The sequence below is a fragment of the Theobroma cacao genome, chromosome 3, assembly GCF_000208745.1.
Source record: "Theobroma cacao cultivar B97-61/B2 chromosome 3, Criollo_cocoa_genome_V2, whole genome shotgun sequence".
NCBI lineage: Eukaryota > Viridiplantae > Streptophyta > Magnoliopsida > Malvales > Malvaceae > Theobroma > Theobroma cacao.
The window spans coordinates 23,719,238-23,742,405 of NC_030852.1; the positions used below are offsets into that span (position 1 = coordinate 23,719,238).

At 34.7% G+C, this 23,168-nt stretch overlaps 1 protein-coding gene across 1 annotated transcript; it reads right to left on the bottom strand.

Moving 5' to 3' along the window:
* Window positions 11,851-14,313, bottom strand: LOC18604869 (COBRA-like protein 4). Its single transcript, XM_007037559.2, has 6 exons — window positions 14,244-14,313; window positions 14,067-14,146; window positions 13,426-13,882; window positions 12,737-12,884; window positions 12,249-12,526; window positions 11,851-12,134 (listed from the first exon to the last, which is right to left on the bottom strand). Exons 1-6 carry the CDS (start codon window positions 14,311-14,313, stop codon window positions 11,851-11,853), a joined length of 1,317 nt encoding a protein of 438 aa, XP_007037621.2.

A 23,168-nucleotide genomic window follows, 5' to 3' on the forward strand; every position in this document is an offset into this window, starting at 1 on the left:
GAGAGAGAAAGAAAAGGGAAAATGAGAAGAAAAAAAGTATTTATAGGTCTAGGGTTGTAATATTTTTAAGTTATAAGGGGTATTTTAGTTATTATATATTTGAAAGCTATTCCATGTCTCATGGAATAGATATTACCGGGGGGGGGGGGGAGGAGAAGGGAATAGATAAAGCTGGCTTTTAACCTATTTGATGGAATTTTTATTCTTGCGGAATTGTTCTTCCGTGTCCCAATTTTATACCAAACAAAGATATAGGAAAGGATTGGGAATAGAGGGGGAATAGCATAGCTATTCCCCATATCAAACGTGCAGTTAATACTTCATTTGAATATTGTCTTTTCCTTTTAACTTAACTTAATGGATTAAGTTGCTAACCTAGAGTCTTAATTTATTTACAAGTTTTTGTAGAGTTTTTCTTAAAAATACATTTTTCAATTAATTTATTATATATCTATGCAAATTAAATTGAAAAAAGATTCATTAAGTTCGTACTCTAATTCTGGTTATGTATGGCTTATAGGTATATGTCTACCCTATATGCAAATCAAACCACCTAATCAAATAAGTGCATACGATCATACGCTATTCTATTCAAGGTCTACCTAAATCTTTTTCATCAAGGTTTAACCTAAGTTTCCAATTCAATCTAATTAATGATCAAGCAATTAGAAACATTAAGAATAGAATAAAATAAACAACTTAAATTCATCGAACATAAGCAAAAGAGAGATAACTAAATAAGACTACATATTGAGTTTAATTATAATCTTAGATAAACAATTTAATTCCTCATCAAGTTACACATTATTATCAAATAAAGTTTAATCAATAACATTAAACTAAGAAAAATAAAAGAATAACAAAAAAATAAAACTCAAGAATTATAATCTTGATCTTCCAAATCTTCTTCTTGAATCTTTCAAATTCTTCTCAGCTTAAATGACTTTATGACTTGATTCTCAATTGTCAATTTGGTGTTTTCATTCTCCCCTCTAAAAGTCTTCCGAAAGGTTATTTTTATAGAGTTTTGAAGTTAAGCCAAGTTGGATGAAGAAAGAATTCAATTTGAACTAGAATTTCCTCATCAAACTATGTGAGCTACAGCCTTAACCATTTAAATATCAGAAATCATAATTGCTCTACGACTGTTGCAATGCTCTAACTTCGATAAGATATTTAACCACTTTTTTGACCGAACTGGGTGAAGGGGTAAATATGAAAATTGTATATTTTTCTCTTATCTTTCTAATGGTCTAAGAATCATCTCATTTGGAGCTTTATAGAAAGAGTTATAGTTGAAATACTGAAACATATGTAATGGAAGCTTGCACCTTAAAATTGTTCTCCTACTTCTATTAAAATTCTTCCTTCATTAAACACCTACAAAAGTACAATTAAATCAATAACAATCTATCTTAATTACATTAACACCAAATTAAATATAAAATTAACTAAGATTAGAGTGACTCACCTAAATTAATTAATTAATTTAAAATAATTTAAATAAAACTTACTAATTTTTATGCATTACTACAAAAATTAAGCTAAATTATTATCAAAATTAAGGCCAAATAACTCTATATCATAGAGTTATCAGGCATGATGGTAAAGTCATAATGCTTCTTTGTACATTTGACATCCTACTCGGGTTTTGAACTGATAAAATCCAATGTGTTGCACCCATGCCATAATTATCTACTAATAAGTGCCTCCACCAAGCATTCTTTTACACTCCGTAACGCCACCACCATTTTCCAAAAAGTGTTATGTTTTTTTGGCATAAATTGGATATTCCAAGTCCATCAAATCGCATAGGCTTGCACATTGTTTCCCATTTGACATTTGAATTTTTGGTTTGTCTAATCCACTGCCCCATAAAAAAGATCTTCTAATTTGCTCAAGCTTGTTTAGCACTCCCTTTGGTGCTTGAAAGACATATAAGTAACATAGTGGCAAAGAGCTAAGAACAGAATTGATGGGTGCTAACTAGCCTCCAAAGGAAAGGTATTTCTTTTGCCATAAGGCGAGACGGTTTTTGAATTTTGTGATGACAGGTTCCCATGTGCTATGAGATCTTGGATTGGCACTTAGAGGTAGTCCTAGGTATGAGAAAGGAAGAGAACCAACTCCACAAGTTAAGATACTGACCATTACTTCAGCCTCCTTTATGTTGATACCCATTGGGTATACACATGATTTGCTAAAATTACTTTTCAATCCAGATATGAGCTTAAAATAGTGCAAGATCTTTCGGATATTTAGAGCCTTTTGAGAGCCAAGCACCATGAATATCACAGTGTCATTTGTAAATTGTCAGTGTGATATCATCATATTGGAAGCAGTGACATTAATCCCTCGAAAGAGTCAAGAGTTGTTCTGCTCGAACTAACATTAGGTGGAAAGTCTTCTCCATTTTGCCCCAAATCTCATATATTCCATGACCATTAGCAGAAAGTCCCATTTAACACAATCAAAAGCCTTTTCAACGTCAAGTTTTAACACCACTCCCCTTGAATTATGGGAATGTTTTCTCATGTTGTGGATAATCTCATTTGCAAGCATGATCCCATATGTTATTTGACAACCATTGACAAAGGCACTTTAAGTGTCACTAATAATTTGAGACATTACACTTTTAAGCCTATTAGATAGCACCTTAGCAAGGATTTTATACATAAAGCTAATGAGACTAATAGGTTTATATTTTTTTAAGGAGGCTGGACTGAGAACTTTGGGAATGAGGGCAATGAAAGAAGAATTGAGTCCCCTTTCTAGTTTCCCTATCAACTTAAATTTAGAGAAAAATGCAAAGATATCCATACTTACCGAGGACCAAGACTTTCGAAAGAAGTTGAAATTACACCCTTTTGGAACGGGTGCCTTTGAGCCATCACAATCCCGTATTGTTAAGCGAAGCTCGTTATAGTGATTGGTGCTTCTAGGTTTAATGCATCACTTAGTGCCACTTTACAGAAAGGGAGTTCTTGGAAATATGGCCTAATCTATCCATCACTTTGAAATAAAGACTAGAAATATTCATAGGTGGCTTGTTTTACCTCAACATGTTTTGAAATCCAATTACTGTTCCATATGATTCCACCCATATGATTCTGACGAACATGGGCTTTAGCCTTGCATTGAAAGAATTTCGTGTTTTTATCCCCCTCTCGTATCCACTTGATGCATGATTTCGATCTCTAGATGGACTTTCTATTTCTCATGGCTATCCAAAGTTCACGGATGGTGAATTACTTCAAGATGCTCTTTTCAATTATCAAATTTCGAGTGCATCCTATCTTATCAAGAGTCTCCAATGTGGTTTCCAAGTCATGGATAGTAGTGTCAACATAGCTAAAGATTTCTTTGTTTCAACGTTTGAGAAAGTCTTTTAGTTTACGTAACTTTTCCTTTAGACATGATCTGACACTACCATTTACTTTTATTGCTTACTATTCTTCACTAATGGTTTGCTTGAAATTCTTTGCCATGAGCCAACAATCAAGGAATAAAAAAGGTGATGGTCCCTAGTCCACTGTTTCAGAAGATAGTAATATCGGACAATGATCAAACAAGCCTTTCATAAAGCAGTGCTATTATATATCTTTTAACCAGAAGAGCCAATTGAAAGATAGGAGGAATCTATTAAGATGGCTACATTTGGAACCTAGGCCAAACCAAGCAAACTTTTTGCCCATAAGTGGCAAATCAGTTATTTCACAAGTATTAATAAATTCAATGAAATCCTCAATACTAGTACTTATTGTTGAGCAACGCATTCTCTCAGTTGAACTTAAGATTGTATTAAAATCTCTTGCATAGCACCAACAATCTTTGAAAGAGAATCTAAGTCCATACAGTTCATTCCATAAAACTCTTTTGTCATCAACATCATAGGGTGAGTACACATTAACAATAATGCATGGAAAATTATGAGAAACCCATATTCTTTGTAGAAGTATATATTTGCTTCGGATGACCATTGCTTCCATTACAAAGGAAGCTTTGTCCCACATAATTATCACGCCACTTAATCTACCAACAGTCGTAGAGTATAGCCATTCTAAGTTATTTGATAACCATAATCTCCCAATTATCTTGTCCACATTTTCAGATAGTTTTGTCTCTTGTAACAAAACCATTTCTAGTTTATGTGTTGAGATAAACTTCTGTAGCATACTTTGTCATGACCCGGTACTCTCCTCGATCCCGTGACAACCGTCGCGATGTCCCGATAGACATTAATTACCCGGAATACCAATCGAAACCTCGCAAGGCTTTAATATCAGTTTTCTCACCTCCCCTGCGAGCAACAGTTGCTAATATCATATTTTAAAAGATTATAAGCTATTTTCAAACTAAAATGATAAAAAAATAATATTTCTGTCACAAGAGTATTTTGGTCATTTTTCCTCGAAAATTTCGAAACCATCTAAAAATGTATTATATGAATGAAAGATATATATTTCATAACCAAAAATAAGTTTAGATATTTAAAACATTCATTTAAAGTGAAATGATAGCTATTAGAATAAAATAAAAATATTAAAAAAAATATTCTATTTTCTTATGAAACAATATTTATAGAGATATCCGTAAATAATTTTTGTAACGTAAAAGCAAAATAAATTCGTACACACAGTAACACAGTGAACCAGAGTGTGTAATTTAATTTACAATGACATGTGAGCCCCCCCCGAATGACCAAAAGTAACGAAGGCTGCGAACCTACGATTTTGAGGATGCAAATCTAACTATAGCCCTCGACGAAATCAGCTATCTACAGAGTAACCTGAGCCTGGAATGAGTGGAAAGGAGGGGTGAGTTTTGATAAACCTAATGAGTAAATAAACATCATCTAAAATATCTAAAGCTGAGTAAATGGAGATAACTTAAAATAGTTCATCATACTATGATTCATAACGTTTCAAACTCATTTCAACTAAACAAAATAAATTCATTTCACTCAAATAATCAACATGGCTTATGAACTTCTTAAAAATTTGGCTCATGCCAAAACTTATTCTCGGGGATACCTTGGTCGAGGCATCTAACCGAGTCCGCCAAGGTTGTTAAAGAAAAGTTCATATACGCATTAAACACATTTTTTTCGTTTAAAAGCATAGCCGTTCCTTGACATTGGCTGAGTTCACTCTCGCGTGGTGGTTTAGCGTGTAGTGAACTCTAAAGCTTTACCTCAAGAGTTACCCTCCGTGCCTCTTGTACCGAGGTAAAATATAATGGAGTTTACCGTGCCCCTCTAATAGGCTGGTCCACAGAAACCCGTCCACTGCAGTAAGCTAATCGATATCCCACCAAATCAATAAAAGTTTCGACAACATGACATGACAATTATATTACTACCCAGCCTGTTAAGGCAAAACAAACAGTTCATACAATTTCAACACTATTTTCAATTCAGCCATTCATGCCAATATCACCATAAACCATTCAATTCAAATCATAAATTTACAACACAAACAAACAGTCTCCAATTACTCAATTTCTAAAATCATTATTCAATTTCAAAATGATTTATAAAACTCATTTCATTTAATCATATTTTACTTATAAAATATAAGGATTTACCATTTAAACTCATTTTTCTATAAAATCACAAAAAAGAATAAAAACTACTTTAGATAATTAAGACGATAATAAGGTTACTTACGATATCGGGAGTCGAAGTACTCCTAGTCTCGATTTTCAGGTATAATCTCCTTACCCTTATTAGAAGACTCACCACTTATACACAATACACGATAAATAATTCAATATATTGTGTCATGTCATTATAAATCTATTTTAGGCTCTATATGAATGCATGAGGTTGCTTGGATAGTCATTTAAAGATGGTGTTACACGTTGGTTCAATTGTGATCGGAATGGATCGGTTTTCGACCTAATTCAAACTCTCCACCTTTGATTTAACCAAAACATCCAAATTGACTCCAATTATATTCATCACACTTATAATGTCCCAAAATACACCAAAGCGCCTCAATGAGCTTGACTTTCTCATTGTTATTCAACTTATTTACTAAAAGAACTATACTTTAAAATTACCATTTTCGATTTTCATCACCACCATTCATTAAATTCTAACTAAATAACACAAGAATCATCATCACTAGGTTCCTTATGAAATTCGGCCATGGTGGGTGCATAAACACTATGATTTTTCATACTTTATTTTTTTTATACCATAAATCATTAGTTTCTAACCAAATCACTTGAAATAAAATCAAATCCACCATCAACATACCATAAGGAAGATTCGGCCAATGAGGGTGATGGAAGAACATGAATTTTTTCTTGTTTGCTTTTCATGCTACACATCACCAACCAACTAAAAACACTAGAATAACATGTTTTCCAACTAAATTCATCATCAAATCTTCTCCCCCTAGGTTAGGCCAACAAGGGATCCATCATGAAATCATGAATTTCAACCATGGAAAATGAGAAAGAATGCTTAAGGAAGATAGATCTCAAGCTAAAATTGAAAAATCTTACCTTTTGTCACTTGATTCCTTAAAATTCCAAAATTTTCTCTCGAATTTTCTAACTAGGGTCTTGTTCTTTCTTTCTTTCCTCTTTTCCTTGGTGAGGCCGAACATATGGGAGTGAAATGGGAGAGTCATGTGCTGATTTTTAATGTAAATTATAAAGAAATGAAAGCTTGCCACTTGTCACCATTCCATTGGTCCATGTTTAACACTTAACAACTAAGCTTTCTTTCACCACCACATAAAATATCTCAATTATCCATAATATAAAATGTTAATGGATGAAATCCTTAGGCATGACAAGTGTTGGGTGGTGTAAAATTCCAATTTTGCCCTTGGGTGGCAAAATGACCATTTTGCCCCTACGTCATGANCAACATTCCAATTTTGGCCCTTGGGTGGCAAAATGACCATTTTATCCCTACGTCATAAAAATTCCAATTTAACTTCAAATCAATCCTCAAACTCCAAATCACCATATTAAGTCATTCTGGGGTTTTAAAATTCTTAATTTCATCTTAAAATCTCTATTTGGACTAATTAGAGGCTTAATTCAGCTTAGTTGTACCATTAAGTTCACTACCGACTTTTAATGATTTTTTAAGGCTTTCCAAGTATGCAAACATATTATCAAGCATATGAATGACATGACAAATATTTTATAGAGTTGGGCTTGACATACTTTATCTTAACTGCACTGCCTAACCCTTTGACATTCAAGCACAATATACGCATTGCGTAGTAACATCAAGTATGCATTTTGTGTAAGTTTATTTACATTAAAATTAAAAGCATTCCCCAAGAGAAAACACAATTGATATATACATAATTCACAAACTTCAAGACCTACAAAGAATTTACTTTGGTTTTTGGGTGGATCACTTAATTGAGTTTTTATCCAAGTCTTTTAGTTTTTGGCTTTGTAATTTTCATAATTCTTTCCTTGATTTGGTCTTTGGACTATTGAGAGTAAAGCCTAGTGCTAAACCCATGGCCTATACATTGTTTGCTTCTTTTGGAGTGAGTTCATTACACTAAGTAAAGTCTCCATTTGAGTTAAAGCTGTTGCAGGACAATTTTGGTTTGATGAGGAAGCCTTTTAGGTAAGTCCTTTAATCCTTTTCTTCCTTAACTTCTTGAAACTCCTTGTGGCTCTTGCAATTACACATTTTTCAACTAATTCGCCATTTGCATTTCATGCACATTATCTTCAGTTTTCGTGCCTTCAGAAAGCATAACTTCTATTGAAGGGCTTTGGTTTTTTGAGGTTTGAATGTCAAAACATTGAGGGATTTCTGAAGAAGTTGACAGATCATGATTTGAGGAGTGTTGTTGTTGCAAATTAATTGGGTGGTTCGGATCCATAGATGGCTAGCTTAAAGATGCCGAGCCTACAAGTAAGTTTGTTTGTTGCACAAGTTACCTACGCCAAAGCCTTCATCTATATTTAATTCTAATTCTAGGTTATTATAGGTTGATGGGTTGTTTTCTAGAGAATTGCAAATCAGTGGGCTTGTAATTGGGCTTGATTCTAAGGGGTAAGATGTGTTCAGATCAACTAGGCTTGAGTTACCTTTCTCACTTAGGCTATTTTTTGGGCCACAGGGTATGTTACATGAGGATCCATTGCCGTCCTGATTTGGTCCCATAAGGTGGGCTCACCAATCCATGTTTTGGTACTCAAAATGTGGCCTGATGCTTCTATGCTCATCTTGGCTTGATTGAGTGGATGGGTTACATGCACCCTGAGCTTTAATGGGCCTACTAACTTCATCATGCACCATGGGTTCTTGCCCTTTGCCATCAGATTTCTCAATTGCCTGTCTTTCATGTCTGTTGTCTGGTTTTTCCTTGGTGGTTCATTTATAGAGTAATTGGATTCACTGTTATGTTCATTCCGCATTGGCCAACCTGGATACTCCGCCATGCAATCTGGTGCAAATTCCTGCACATTTACTAAGAAGATTTGGTTACCCACAATAATATGAATACACTAATCAATGGTATGAAAAGTGTTAATGATAACTAACATAGAAGCTCGTTTAAAGGATTGTATTTTTTTAGTTTGTTCCCCCAAGCATATGAATTCGCCCTATAGTTGTGCTATGTTGCAGAAAGTAGCAATATTCCAAGCATGGACAGGAATTCTGAAACAGGAAATCCAACATCTTCTTGCATTGAGCCCGAAGTTAGGAGACCACAATTTGATATTGTCGAACTACTTGTTTAACCATGACTAGCTTTCAATTTTTTTAGATTCAAATTACTCACTATTTACATAAGTAATAAGGAAATGATGGCCTACTACTCTTTTTATGGACACATCATCCCTTTCATGTTCGTGAATCATACTTTTAACCTTCTCTGGTTCATAGTCCTTTCTACAAACACCTACAAGATTGGTTTCAAGCCAATGCATTGTCTCCACTTCGATGAACCTAGAACACATTCAACGGGCAATGCGACTAGGCGGAGGTGGAGGTGTTGCTGGCGTAACATCAAGTAGCTTCGTTGTCTTTCCAATGAGTACTTGTAGGTAGGGCTTGCTTCAGTCATTTCCACTCTCTTCATTTTCGCCTATGCAAGTCCTAGAGCTTGATCCCAAATTTTTAGGATTTGGTGGAGGTTTGTTAGTGTCTTCTTGTTCCATCAAATCATCAAACCGAGTCCTCAATTCATTTTCTTTTGAATCTAGTTTTGTTGAGCAATAGGAAATTTTGAACTTTGTAATTTATCTTGTGGTATCTTTTGCGTATGGCATTGATTTTGTTTAGCCAGATAAACCCCTAATCTGCTTTCAAAAAACCAAACCTCATGGAGGTGTTCGATTGCATTTTGAACCGTTGATGCTAATTGAAACCTAACAAAGGCAAAAAAGGTTTTCCTTTGGTGGAAAGCCTTCATAGGATGAAGACATTGAGAATACTCCAATATTTCTCAAAAATGACCTTTAGCCATTTAGAAAAGGTTTTGGTGGAGATTCTCCAAGAAAATCATTATATTTTCCTCTTATGATGTATTTTTTGGTCTCCACCGATTGTCAGTCCCGATGGGTTCATTTCCATGTCGACGATGCACCACCATAGATGTTGAATAATGGCAGTTCTATTATCCCTTGTCCCTTTCTTTGGTTAAATGAAATAGAGTGTGGATCTGCTTCTCTGCTGACCTATCTTAGATGAAGGCAGCCTGAACTGTAGTCAGTGTTGCGGTCACCACGGGCTTTATGCATGCATAAATATTTAGCAATTGTTATAACATATATCATGTAAATCACGACACTTTCTCTCAATAATTCTACATCTGATAGAAATATAGTTTAATTCATTAATCATATTGGTGATTAGTATATCAACTTGTTCCCCATCAATCAATGTGGGTTGATTTAGATTTTCCCCATGACTTATGAAATATAAATATATAATATAAGGGTTTTTTTTATCTGGAAATAAATCTTGAGATATATGAAAAAATATGGGATTGAAACCAATTGTATGATTTGATTAAACTTCGAATTACTGTTTGGAGTCAAGTAAAATGGCCAGAGCTCAATGATAGAGTTGATGATACATTTAAAAGTCCAACCTCAGTGAGTTTTGCTCAAATTGTGAAGCCATGGAGGAGAAGGGTTGAATAGATAGCACCACAATAAAGATGACTCAAATTTAATGTGGATGGAGCTTTAGTCGGAAATCTGTGAGAGGTAAGAATCGATGGAAGTCTTCAAGATTATAAAAGGGAAGTAGTTATGAGATTTGTTAAGTTCATTAATTAACGTGATGCTAATTAGATGGAAATTCTAGCTATAAGAGAAGCTTTCTTATTGTTTAGTAGATATACGAAAAATTTACAAATGAAATTATGGATTGAAAGTGACTCTTATAATGTGGTCAATTGGATAAGTAATCCTTTGAAAGTTCCTTGGTGTTTCAAGCAGCATATGGTATAGAGTGGTTGTTTGCAGAGCTTAATTTCCAGTTGGATGGTCACACATATACGTAGGGAGGCTAATGAAGAGGCAAATGTACTAGCCAAACAAAGGTGTAACTTGTAAGAGTGATTTATTCCAATTGGTTGGTTTAAGGAATTTTTGATTACATATGAAAAGAAGATTTTAATTACTGTGGGAGGAGAAATTTTTTTAGGTTGTTGAATTTAAATTGGTCTCTGCCATTGTATTTCACTTGGACTCTAAATTGGAGTTGAAACCCTTCATGATAGGGATTTATCTTAAATTCAAAAATAATATTTTTGACGTGGGAAGGAGGTTGCCTAGAAGAGGAACTCTGCTTCTATATGAATACTCGGATATCTGGACAGCTTTATTGACAGTTATGTAGTGGCTGTGGATAATGAGTGAAGTCTATCTAAATTTGGACATTGGGGGTAGGAATTTATGTACATTAAGGATTTGATTGTGAGTTGGACTATTTTCATTATGCATTGACGGCTGTAGTGAGTTGCTTAAGGCACGTTCAATCATCAGACAAGGTTCCTTTAAAGCGTGTAGATGGTTGTTTGTTGCGGCACTTTGTGGAGAAGCAACCGAAGGCTTTTGTAATACTTTAACTCGTCGGAAGTTTGGGCTTGGATATCCCTAAATCCAAACCTTTAATTGTATGGGATTCTTATTTAGCTTTTATTTTATTTTATATATTTTTTGGAAGTAGTTTTTATTTTATTTTATTTTCATTATAATCATAAAGTTTAAAATTTTTATAATTTTGATATTTAACAATAAAATTACGTACTTTTTAAAAAAAAAATAAAAAATCTTGAGATATTGGAATCAAGAACCTGCACATACTTTCATCTTCTGAGAAGATTCATTTAGACATCTGTCCAAAGGCCAATAATATTCATGTAACTCAAGCAATACATTTATTCGGAATAGCATCTACATCTGTATTGAAATGTAACTCATTGTATCTAATATTTGTACCACTGAAAAGTGACTTTGTTTTTCTTTCCCTATTTCCTTTTGTGTCTTTGTGATGATAATGATGATGGATGTATTGTAGTATCGTAAATAGCACTAGCACAACAATTTTTATTCTTGTCTTGCCAAAAACAAGATCCAACAGAACTAGAAGTGGCTCTTTGGAAGATTCCAGTGTATCCGTTTTCCCTGTTTCCTTATTAGCTGTCACCAATGGGTGGATAGAGGAGATCATTATTGCTTCTCTGTACACAATCATTTGCACACTTTTCATCTAACCTGCTACTTCAATCCACCATTTCGCTTTTGGCATTGGATAAATAGGCATAGCTGGTGGTAAGGATGTCACTAGTTTGACAAAAGTTAGTACTTACAGCTTTCCCTGGTTTCAATCTCTTCAAATTGTCACCAAAAGACTAGCAGAACCAAAAGCAAAAAGGAAGCCATTGTAGATGACGCAATTAGATTTGAATTGGCAGAATTTGGTAGGTAAGGATATGCATCTGGAGGAGGCATCATGCATTCATCCCCATTGAAGTATATTTTCCGGGGAAAAGCCCAGCCCTGCTTAAATGTGAATGTATTCATGTCCTTCTGAAGAATCAACTCTGACTGGACATTTCCATCTGGTCCGGATTCCATTAGAACGTCATTATAATACTTCAAACCATAGAACATACCAGTGTCATCTACAGATTCAAAATAGGCAAAGATTAGCCTCCACTTATGGTCACTTCACCGGAAAATCAGTGTCTTATCCTGCAAACCAAACCAGTAGGATCGAATTGCAAGACTAGACTTACTTGTAGATTGGTATGGGATGAGCGGCTTGTAGTCAAAGCTAAAAACTTGAGTGATGTTGTTGAGGTTTGGATGTTGAGCAACAAGCGTCCACTGTGTGTAGTTCTTCTGGTAGTTGAAATTGGTGATGGTCATCTTCACTCGCCAATACTCCTTGTAGTTGAGCTTCACATGCCAATGCACACGAATTGGGCACATGTGATTTGTGCACCTAACCACATTGGTTTGTTGACTCGTTGATGCGTTCATTGCTACAACAGTTCTGATCTCTGAATCACTCCTGCATTACACTCTAGCCATGAGTTAGATACCTTAATTCACAAGAAATATCAAAAGCTTCACGCTGCATTTCAGCAGTAAGTTTTCTTTCCCCAAACTGAACATCAAATTTCCATAATTTTCAACTATAATAAGTAGTAGTTGAACAAAAAAGTTTTAACATGTTTGTTTAGCTTCAAAATTCAAGTTTGAGATTGGAAAGGAGGCTTACGAGACGCATTGATTCCTGCTTTGGCAGCCACAAGAGCATGTTGGACAAGGAGTGACTGTGGAGTTGTAAAAAGATGACATTGAGACACAACAGGTTGGGTATCGTGAAGCCAGGATCTGAGAGTATGTGCATGTCACATTCCATGTCACTGCAAACAAGAAATTATAGGACAACAGACGAATTGGAATGTTAGCAGAAGCTACAAACCAAAATAAGCAAGTCCGAGATTACTCCAAGTAATTACTACTGGGTTAGGCTGTAAGGATTTCTACTTCCGAAATACTAATTCAAGATGTATGCTGTCCTTCGTTATTTATCTGAACCAATTTCAACTAGAATATTTCAAGCAAACTTGTTATGTCATCTAACAAATATATACCATAAACTATAACAGCAGTAATCATCTGTCAATCTAGCATCCAATTAATAAGTAGTGTCTGAAAAGAGCAGTTTCAAGTTCACACTTTATACTTTCATGCAGCCAGATTATAAATCACCTATAACTTCAATGGGAATAACAGATATATATAAACTGAAATCCATACGAACCCTTATATACGTCTACATAGAACCCAATCAATAAGTATCTGAAAGGGGTTTTAAGTTCATTTTTTCCAGGTTCATGCTTTTCAAATTTAGATGGAGCCAGAACCTAGATCACCTATAACTTTAATAGCGATCAAACTCACTCAATGCTTGAGTTTTTCTTCGACCGTCAGCTGTGATAAAAACTGAGGATGACACTTTTTTTGCTTGGCTGCATGTGTAGCCCAGAGCAGGACCTAGCAAAGTGAAATTCTTAGGCAGTGTCACTGTTTTATTGGAAGTACCAGCACGCCCAACACTCAGCTGAAAGGAGGAAACAGCAGCTGAAGGGTCTTGTCCCCATGAGGCCACAACGCCCCCTTTGCAGCAATTGGCAATCTGTTGATTGTATGGGACTCCAGGGAGCAAGTCAACGACTGTGGGGTTCCTCTTACAGCAGTGTGGGATGTTTCCTTTAAACTTGGAACAATCTCCTTGATCATTCGCTTGGGCTCCCACCATTGACCAGATCACTTCTTTCTTAGCCCATACCCATCCTAAGTTCCAGCCAGGGCTCGTGATATGGCGAAACATTTGGAAGTTGGTCATTGTTACTACAGCCTGAACATAGCCATGATAAGCTTGCATTTCAATATTTGGTAACAAGCAATCTTTCAAATGAATAATTGGTGTTTGGATTTACTCTGCCTTATACACTTCAATGATGACTCAAAAATTGCATAATCTAAATTCTTACTAGAAAAGAAATAGCATTTTATAATTGTTGAAGACAAATCATACTTACTACATAGCCATCTGGAGTCCAGGACATGACATCCCATTTAATTGTTATGTTTCCTGTAGGATCTAACGGGTCATATGCCGCTACAACACAACAGAAAAGAGGCAGGAAACAATATGTAAGTAAGCATAAATAGAATCAAGTTTTCAGCATCGAATAGCACAGCAACTGGAAGCTCACCTGCTTGAGAAATAATTGTAGCAAAGAAAGTAGCCAAAGCAAGAGGGTAGGCAAATTTGTTGAATGACATTCTTCAAGATCACTGGTGTTGGATCCTCTCTCCGATTTTGGTGCAAGGGAACGCGGATGATTGATATTTATTCAAACAAAGAGATTTACATTGAACAAACAAGAATTGTTTAGGGCAGGCTCACCTACTGGTCTTTTTAGGGTGTTTCATGTCATATCTTCCTGTAAGTTTCTCATACACTTTTATATTAAGTTTCTGTGTTTGTATTAGTTCAGGCTCTTGAAGCGAATCATAGTTGATTATTGACTTGATACACGAGGGATATTTCAAAATATTGGAGTACAACTGCTCAACTGCCAACACCTCATTAGTCTTTTATCAACACAGCATAGCTTAAACTTAGTTTCACACAGATTTGGGCATTAAAATAACTATCTACCAAACAAATGATTTCGATGAGCTAGTCCTTTTTTTTAACTTTTGATGGAAAATGACATTCTATAAGACTCCAGGAGGGCACTGTTGGTTTACAGTATATCCTTCCATTAATCACCCAGATGAATTCAAGAAACTTGTATTTATTCATGCTCAGTTTTACTCTAGGAAAATAAAACTAGTTTCACTAACATATAGTATATGTCTATATATATTGCAAAAGCTACGATTTCATGTTTGTCATTGAGTATAATGTATTAGATCAGTCTTAAGAAAAGTTAAGAACAGAAAACAAGGAACCTAGCCATGTAGTTCCTTTTCAACAATATTTTTATAATTTCTTATTTTATTGTTTTTAAAAAATGATTTTGACATTATTTCATTTGGTACAAGAGGAATAAGGTATAATACAGCTGTGGGAGCTGGAACAAGTATTCAACTCTCCTTCTGATCATGACTATTCAACTGTCTCACATAACAGAATGTTTACATTAAAGAAGCTCTAAATTGTAGTTAGTGTGGTTAGGCAAGAGGGTTTTGTTCCTCTGTCGTATGCATGTTTGATCAGCAAGGCACAGTGCATCACAAGGATGAAGCAAAGGAATTTCACCAGACGTAATCTTGAATTAGAAAAATGAGAGAGAAATCGGAGGAAGAGAGCAAATAACATTGGGAAAAACCAAGATTGGATAAATAGAAATTTACTAGTACAAGGAGAGTTTTCATTAACAAGAAAGCTAGTACTATATCAATCCTAGTTGATTACATGACCACTATTCTTATAATTTAATCAACTTCAACTTGTTCTATTCCGGATTGTATTTGTGTTCAGATTATAGAAAGGAAGATGCCAACAACAAAATCATTGCTTTTGACTTTCCATTCCCCTACCTACATATCCCCTTGTTCAAAGGAAAACAATAGGTTTGACAAATCCAGACAAGGATTCTCCAACCTCCAATATTGTTTTTTACAAGGATGCTGGATGCAACTGTGTATAATTCAGAGGTTGAACTTTCCAAAAACCAGTTATATATCAACTATTAAGTTAAACTAAGATGTTAAGCCTAACTTGTTAATTCTTTCTGCTATGCCTTCCGGTGTGTTCTCTCTATTATTGCCTGCTTTTAACCATGTTAATCCTAGACAGAACCGGTCTCCAGTCATTATGAGAATGTACAAAATTAATATGTATAGTTATTTAAATACAATATTTGGGAGAATGTAGTTTGATCACTGAAATGAAAAAAATTCAATTCCTCAATTCAAATTTTTTGTTTCCAACTTCCAAGTTCTACTCAATCTCAGTACCACATAAAATCATGGCAATTTGAGCACCATATTGAAACCAGGATCATAATAATTCCTATCGTTTGGACTTGGGACATCTAAGACTAAAAGCTGCATCTGATATTCAGACCTCTAGAAGTATAAGCTGGGAAATTATTTTTGCCTGCCGGCCAATACAAAAATCATCCACATATTCACAAGTGCACCGGAGCAGCAAAAGTTGACTGCCTCCAGAAAGAAGCCAGAACAGCTTTGCATCTTTCTTCAGGAAGGCAGTCATGGAGGAATTATTGGCGTCTGGACAGGTAATATGTCTCTTCCCAATCAACAGAACCATGTGTCTTTCCAACCTGCTTCAATTTTCTAAAGGATTTTTATAGTTTCTTAGATCATTAATGCTGCATTTATTCATCTTCAAAAGCTGAATGTTAACACATATGCTAATCTTATGAGGTATTATATGATTTATTCAAAGTACCGCATAAACAACATTCTAGGAGATGAATCCCATCTCAAACTTAATTTGTTGAAGAATAAGATTTGACTTGAAGAACTAGATTCAATTATTTTCAACAGTTTTTTAATTTATTAGTTAATTTCAGTTTATTTTCTATTTTACAGTTATTGTCATGTTGAGTCAGTTGTTGTTATGTTGGGTAGTGGTTTGGATTGTAAAGTAGGTGGTTATGCAAGACATGAATAGTGCACAATTATTTTACTTTACGTGTTATTTTATTTTATTGTTGTTTTCTCTCTTCTAAATGTATTTATAAGTGTTATTATTGAATGAAAAGATTGAAGAAAGACTTTGAGTTCAATTATATTTTCTCTCTCATTTTATCTTTCTCTAGTTCTCCAGTTTTATCTTTTATCATTCTAGCAGATAATAGTCTGCAGATATAACAAAATCTTTGAGATTTCCAACATGGTATCAGAACCCCAAAAAGGATCTTAAGGGACCGAGAAAGAAACCAACAATTTATTTTGCAAATCTTCATTCTCAAGCTTCTTAAAATAACTATGGCTTCCTCAAGTTTTAATGCTGTTACTCTACTTGTGTTTACAGGAGAAAATTATGACATCTGGGCTGTGAAGATGAAGGCATATCTTAGAGCCTTCGATTTATGGGAGGTTGTGGAGGTGGTAGGTGAGCTACCAGAACAAAGACCTAACCCCACAGTGGCACAAATGAAGCAAAACAGCGAGGAAGTGGCAAAAAGATTTACAGCTCTCTCCATCATTCATTCGACTGTGTCAAATACTATTTTCACAAGAATAATGAGTTGTGAATCGCCTAAGGATGCTTGGGATTGCCTGAAGGAGAAGTTTCATGGTAGCGAGAGGACTTGTCAAATGCAAGCCTTAAATCTAAATAGAGAGTTTGAGATTTTGCGGATGAAAGATAATGAGAGTATCAAAGAATACTCAGATAAGATTATGAAACTGGTGAACCAGCTTAGACTCCTTGGTGAGAAGTTGTTAAATCATAGGATTGTCAACAAAATTCTGGTGAGTTTACCAGAAAAGTTTGAAGCAAAAATCTCTTCACTTGAGGATTCCAAAGAGCCTTTTTAACTCTCGGTGACAGAACTTGTAAATGCTTTACAAGCTCAAGAACAAAAGAGGGCTTATCGGAATGATGATGCAATTGAAAATGCTCTTGTAGTAAGGACCAAGGATTTTCGAATTAGTGAGAACAACCCGAGAAAGAGAGAAGGAGATAAAAGAGACAACGAGTGGAGAAATGATGATGGGAACTCCAACAAACCAAGTAACAAGTTTTTCCCCATGTCAATATTGCAAAAAGAGTAATCATACTCCAAAATTTTGTTGGTATAGGCCTAATGTGAAGTATAGGTCTTGTAACCAGCTTGGTTATGTAGAGAAATTTTGCCAATCCAAGGGCAATCGTATTGATGAAAAGGTAGCAGTAGCTAAAGAAAATGATATGGTAGAGGAGTAGTTGTTCATGGCCAAGGTTTCTAGTGATGAGAAGGAAAACACATGGCTCCTTGATAGCAGATGTTTCAATCACATGACAGAATCTAGTTGTTGGAGTTCATCAAGTTAATCTCAAGGAGGTGTGTTGAAGAATGAGATTTGACTTGAAGATCCGGATTCAATTATTTTCAATAGTTTTTTAGTTTATTAGTTAATTTCAGTTTATTTTCTATTTTACAATTATTGTCATGTTGAGTCAGTTATTGTTATGTTGGGTATTGGGTTTAGATTGTAAAGTAGGTGGTTATGCAAGACATGAATAGTGCACAATTATTTTACTTTACGTGTTGTTTTATTTTATTATTATTTTCTCTTTCCTAAATGTATTTATAAGTGTTATTATTGAATGAAAAGACTGAAGAGAGACTTTGAGTTCAATTATATTTTCTCTCTCATTTTATCTTTCTCTGGTTCTCTAGTTTTATCTTTCATCATTCTAGCAGATAATAGTCTGCAGATATAACAAAATCTTTGAGATTTCCAACAAATTCAACATTCATTCTTTTGTTAAGATCACACTTAGACAAGAGACAAAAGATACCAGCTGTTACTAAAATATTATACTAACATGTTTATACAAGGGAAGGGTGATTCCAACTTCCTCAAGCCAAGTTTGAAGGCCAAAAAGTCGCAAAGAAGGCATGTACCAAACACCTACTCACCAAAGAAAAGGCAGAAAAACCATCTCAAACATTTATACATTCTTAAATATGATAATCCTACAAGGGCAACAAAGAAGCAGCTAACCAGCCTTAATACATGATATATAAAATAAAACTTTTAACAAGATTAGGATGTTTATCAAGCACTCACTTCTATTTCAAACTACTATTTAAACACTCCGCTAGCATGATTTTGTTATTTCTATTATAACAAGATATTGCTAAATTACTAATCTGGGAAAGCTACATTTTTTCTATGCACTATTGAATTAAATTAACAATGTATGGCAAGTTACAATTTTTCCTCCATCTATAAAGTTTATGTAGTCAAGTTTCTGAATTTCTTATTAAAGCTTAAAAATGTGTGTACATTATGATTACAAGATTCCTTGTATATGTTACAGATGGATTTGGTACCAGGTGAGGAGTTTTCTATACATTGGTTTAATACTTTATACATCTTACATAAGATTCTTCTATCCTAGCAAGGGCCCTTCTCTTCGCCTTTTCTGCCTTTTGAAGAATTTCATAAAGAAAATTAGTCACAGAGCAGACATAAAAACAAAGTAAAAATATCAAATACTCAATAAAGAAGACAATAGCTAGAATATCTTCATTTTGTGAAAATGATGTGGTATATAACCAACTTTTGGAGGAAATAAAGACAAATAGGATAGGGCAACTGCACAGCAGTACCATGTTGCACCTTGTCGGCTAGGTGGACAGTGGCTTACAATCAAGAAGTGCCACATGCCCTCTACAGCGATAGCTCACAGGCTATTTTGATACAAGAAAATAAAATATAAAATACTATAAAGATAAAAGTTGAAAACAAATAAGATCACATGTTCTTCTTCTCCAATAGCTTTAAACATTTTAGCACCAAGAATTTCCTCATTGCAAACTCCTATCTTCAACACACCTTCATGGGATCTGCCATGAGCACTCCTAACTTGGTGCATAAAGTGATGCACTCCTCCTTGCTGAGAGTCTTGGTGAGTATATCAGCAACTTGTTCATCTGTTTTGCAGTATTCCAACTCAATGTCATCATTTTTTACTGTATCATGGATAGCATGAAACTTTTCTCTAGTATGTTTTGTCCTTCCATGCTAAATTGGGTTTTTGGCAATCGCAATTGTTGACTAATTGTCTACTCTAAGCACCGTTCCTTCTATTTGAATAAAACCCAAATCATTTAGCACCTTTCTCAACCATAAAGCATTGTTTACTACTGAAGTAGCAACTATATATTCAGCCTTTGCAGAAGACTGTACAAAACTTCCTGCTCTTTGGAATTCCAGGAGAACATACCATTACCAAAGGAGAAACAATAACCAGTAGTACTTTGAGAATCATCTAAACATCTTGCCCAGTCGCTATCATTAAACCCCTGCAAGTTTAAGCTATCTTTCTTACATTAGACTAGTCCAAAACTTAAGATTCCTTTTAAGTACTTTAGCATTCTCTTTGCAGCAGAATAATGAATTTCTGAGGGAGAGTTCATGTACCTGGAAAGCACACTTATAGTTTGCATAATATCAAGTCTCGTTGCTATTAGATATAATAGACAACCTATCATACTTCTAAATAGATACTCATCAACTTTAGGATTACCATTTTCCTTACATAATTTGTTTCCAAACACAGCTGGTGTGCTAACCTCTTTACAAGCATCCATCTTGAATCTCTTCAATAGATCTTTTGCATACCTGTGTTGATGAATTTTCATTCCATTTACTCCTTGAATCACCTCCATTCCTAGGAAATAAGACATTTCACCAAGATCAGTCATGTCAAATTCTTGGGTCTATTGAGTTTTAAACTCTGTTATGTCATCACCATCTAGACCTGTAATAAATAAATCATCTATATATAGCAACAATCAGTTGAGATTTTTCACCTATTTTTAGGACATAAAGAGTATGCTCTGTGTCACTTCTTTTGAAACCTTTACTGTAGAGGTAAGAGTTGATTCTTTCATACCAACTTCTTGGTGCTTGCTTAAGCCCATATAAAGCTTTGTTTAATTTACAGACTTTGGTTTCATCTCCTTGCTTGATGAACCCCTCAGGTTGTTCAGTAAATATGTCATCTGTAAGTAAGCCATTCAAGAACACAGACTTTACATGTATATGCCAAATTCTCCAACCTTCTCGAGCTGCCAAAGCCATAAGCAACTGGATTGTGTCATGTCTTACAACCGGAGCAAAAGTTTCCAAGTAATCAACCCCATATACTTGTGAGTACCCTTTTACTACCAATCGGGCCTTGTATTTATTTATAGATCCATCTGCATTATACTTAGCTTTAAAGATCCATTTCACACCTATTACCTTTAGGTTTTTTGGTCTTTCTACTAGAGTCCACTTGTTGTTCCTTTTAATCATATCAACTTCAGCCTTCATTGCTTGCCTCCATTCCTCACTTTCTTGAGCTTCATTGAAGGTTATTGGTTCAAGTAATGCCACGTCACATATTTCAAGTAATGCCATAGGTAATTCATCAATGTTATCATCATCCAACACATACCCTCCCTTATTTGAATCAGCAATGACATCGATGTTAACTGATTTTTCTATTTCTTGTTTCTCCCAATTCCACCTCCAATTTTCTTCAAACTTTACATCCCTAGACATTAAAAATTTCTTTGTTTCCAAGTTGTAAAGTCTATATCCTTTTGTAGTCTCACCAAAATCGATATGAATAGCTAACTGTGACTTTGTATCAAGCTTTGTTCTTTTAGCTTGGGGTATATAAGCGTAACAAATGCAACCAAACGCCTTTAGGTGAGTAACACTTGGTTTTGACTTGTACCAGACCTCAAAAGGAGTTATATTGTTAAGTGCCTTGGTAGGAAACATATTCAGTAGAGTTGTAACAACATGAGTAGCTTCTACCCATAAACTTTTGGGCATTTTTTTTTCAAATAAAAGGCATTGAACCATCTCTATAAGTGTTCAATTCCTTCTCTCACAAACCCCATTCTTTTAGGGCCTATATGTGATGTATACTGATGCTTAATTCCCCTGTCACTCAAAAAATCTTCAAACTTTCCTGAAGTATACTCTTTACCATTGTCTGTTCTCAAAACTTTAATAGCATGGCTTGACTCATTTTCAACCATAGTAAAAAACTTAACAAAGCAGCTTAAAACCTTAGATTTAGCTTTAAGAAAATAAACCCAACCAAATCTGCTAAAATATCTATGAGTAGCAAATAATACTAGCTGTCACTTAGTGATGCTATTTTAACTAGTCTTCCAACATTTGAGTGCACCACTTGAAGAACATCTGTGGTTCTTGGCTTGCTATGTTTTGGAAATGGTTCTTTGGCATGCTTTCCATACATACATGTATCACATTAATGATAACCATATGTAATTTTAGGCAAACCATAAACTAAATTTGCAACATACATCATTTTGAGATACTTATAATTTATATGCCTAAGCCTTTTGTGCCATTTCTTGTTATCATCATCAGTTGACATATAGTTACACTGCTCAACTTCCATCTAATAGATAGGAAAGCATTTACCTTTCAAAGGTATAGTAAAAAGTTCCTTACCACAGGAAGGAAACATAGAACAATTGAGGTTTTTAAAAACTAGTTCATAATTACTTTTGAGCAATTAACCAATGCTTAAAAGATTTTGACTAGCTTCAGGAACATATAGAACTTGAGAAATGTACTTGATTCCTGATGAAGTTTGAACTCCAACCATGCCAGTACCCATAACCTGAAGATAATCACCATTTTCGATTCTAACTCTTGACCTGTAGGTTCTATCCAGAGTAATGAATAGGGCTTCATTCCTAGTCAAATGGCTTGAACATGCATTGTCTATTAGCCAAGTATCTTTTTTTCAACCCCAGAAACTTTTTGTGCAACAAAGAGAACTTCTTCATTTTCCTCTATTTCTTCCATAATAGTTGCATCTCTTCATTTATAGTTCCTTTGACTTTACAGACCTTCTCGACATGACCAAGTTGATTGCAAGATTTGTATTTAACATTTGGTTGAAACTAACAAAACTTTTCAGTATGATTTCATTTTTTGCAATATGGACAGAAAGGATATTGGTTTTTCTGCTTCACTGGTTTGTTTTCATTCACCTTTTTCCCTTTATCTTTCTTGTCACCATCATTTTTTTTTTCCAGAAAAAGATTTGCCTTTTGCTTTAGCCATAAAAGCTTTCTTAATATGGTCTTCTTGTCGAATGGCTCTCATTTGCTCTTGAGCTTGAAAAGCATTCACAAGCTCTGTGATAGTGATCTTAGTTAGATCTTTGGAGTTCTCCAAAGAAGATATTTTAGCCTCGAACTTCTCTAGCAGGCTCACAAGAACCTTGTTCACTATAAGCTTTTTAGGCAAATATTCTCCAAGAAATCTAAGCTAGTTGACCACCTTTAAAATCTTGTCAGAATACTTTTTTATCGACTCATTCTCCCTCATCTTCAAGACTTCAAATTCCCTTAACAGATTTAATACTTGTATTTGCTGTGTTCGATCATTTCCCTGAAACT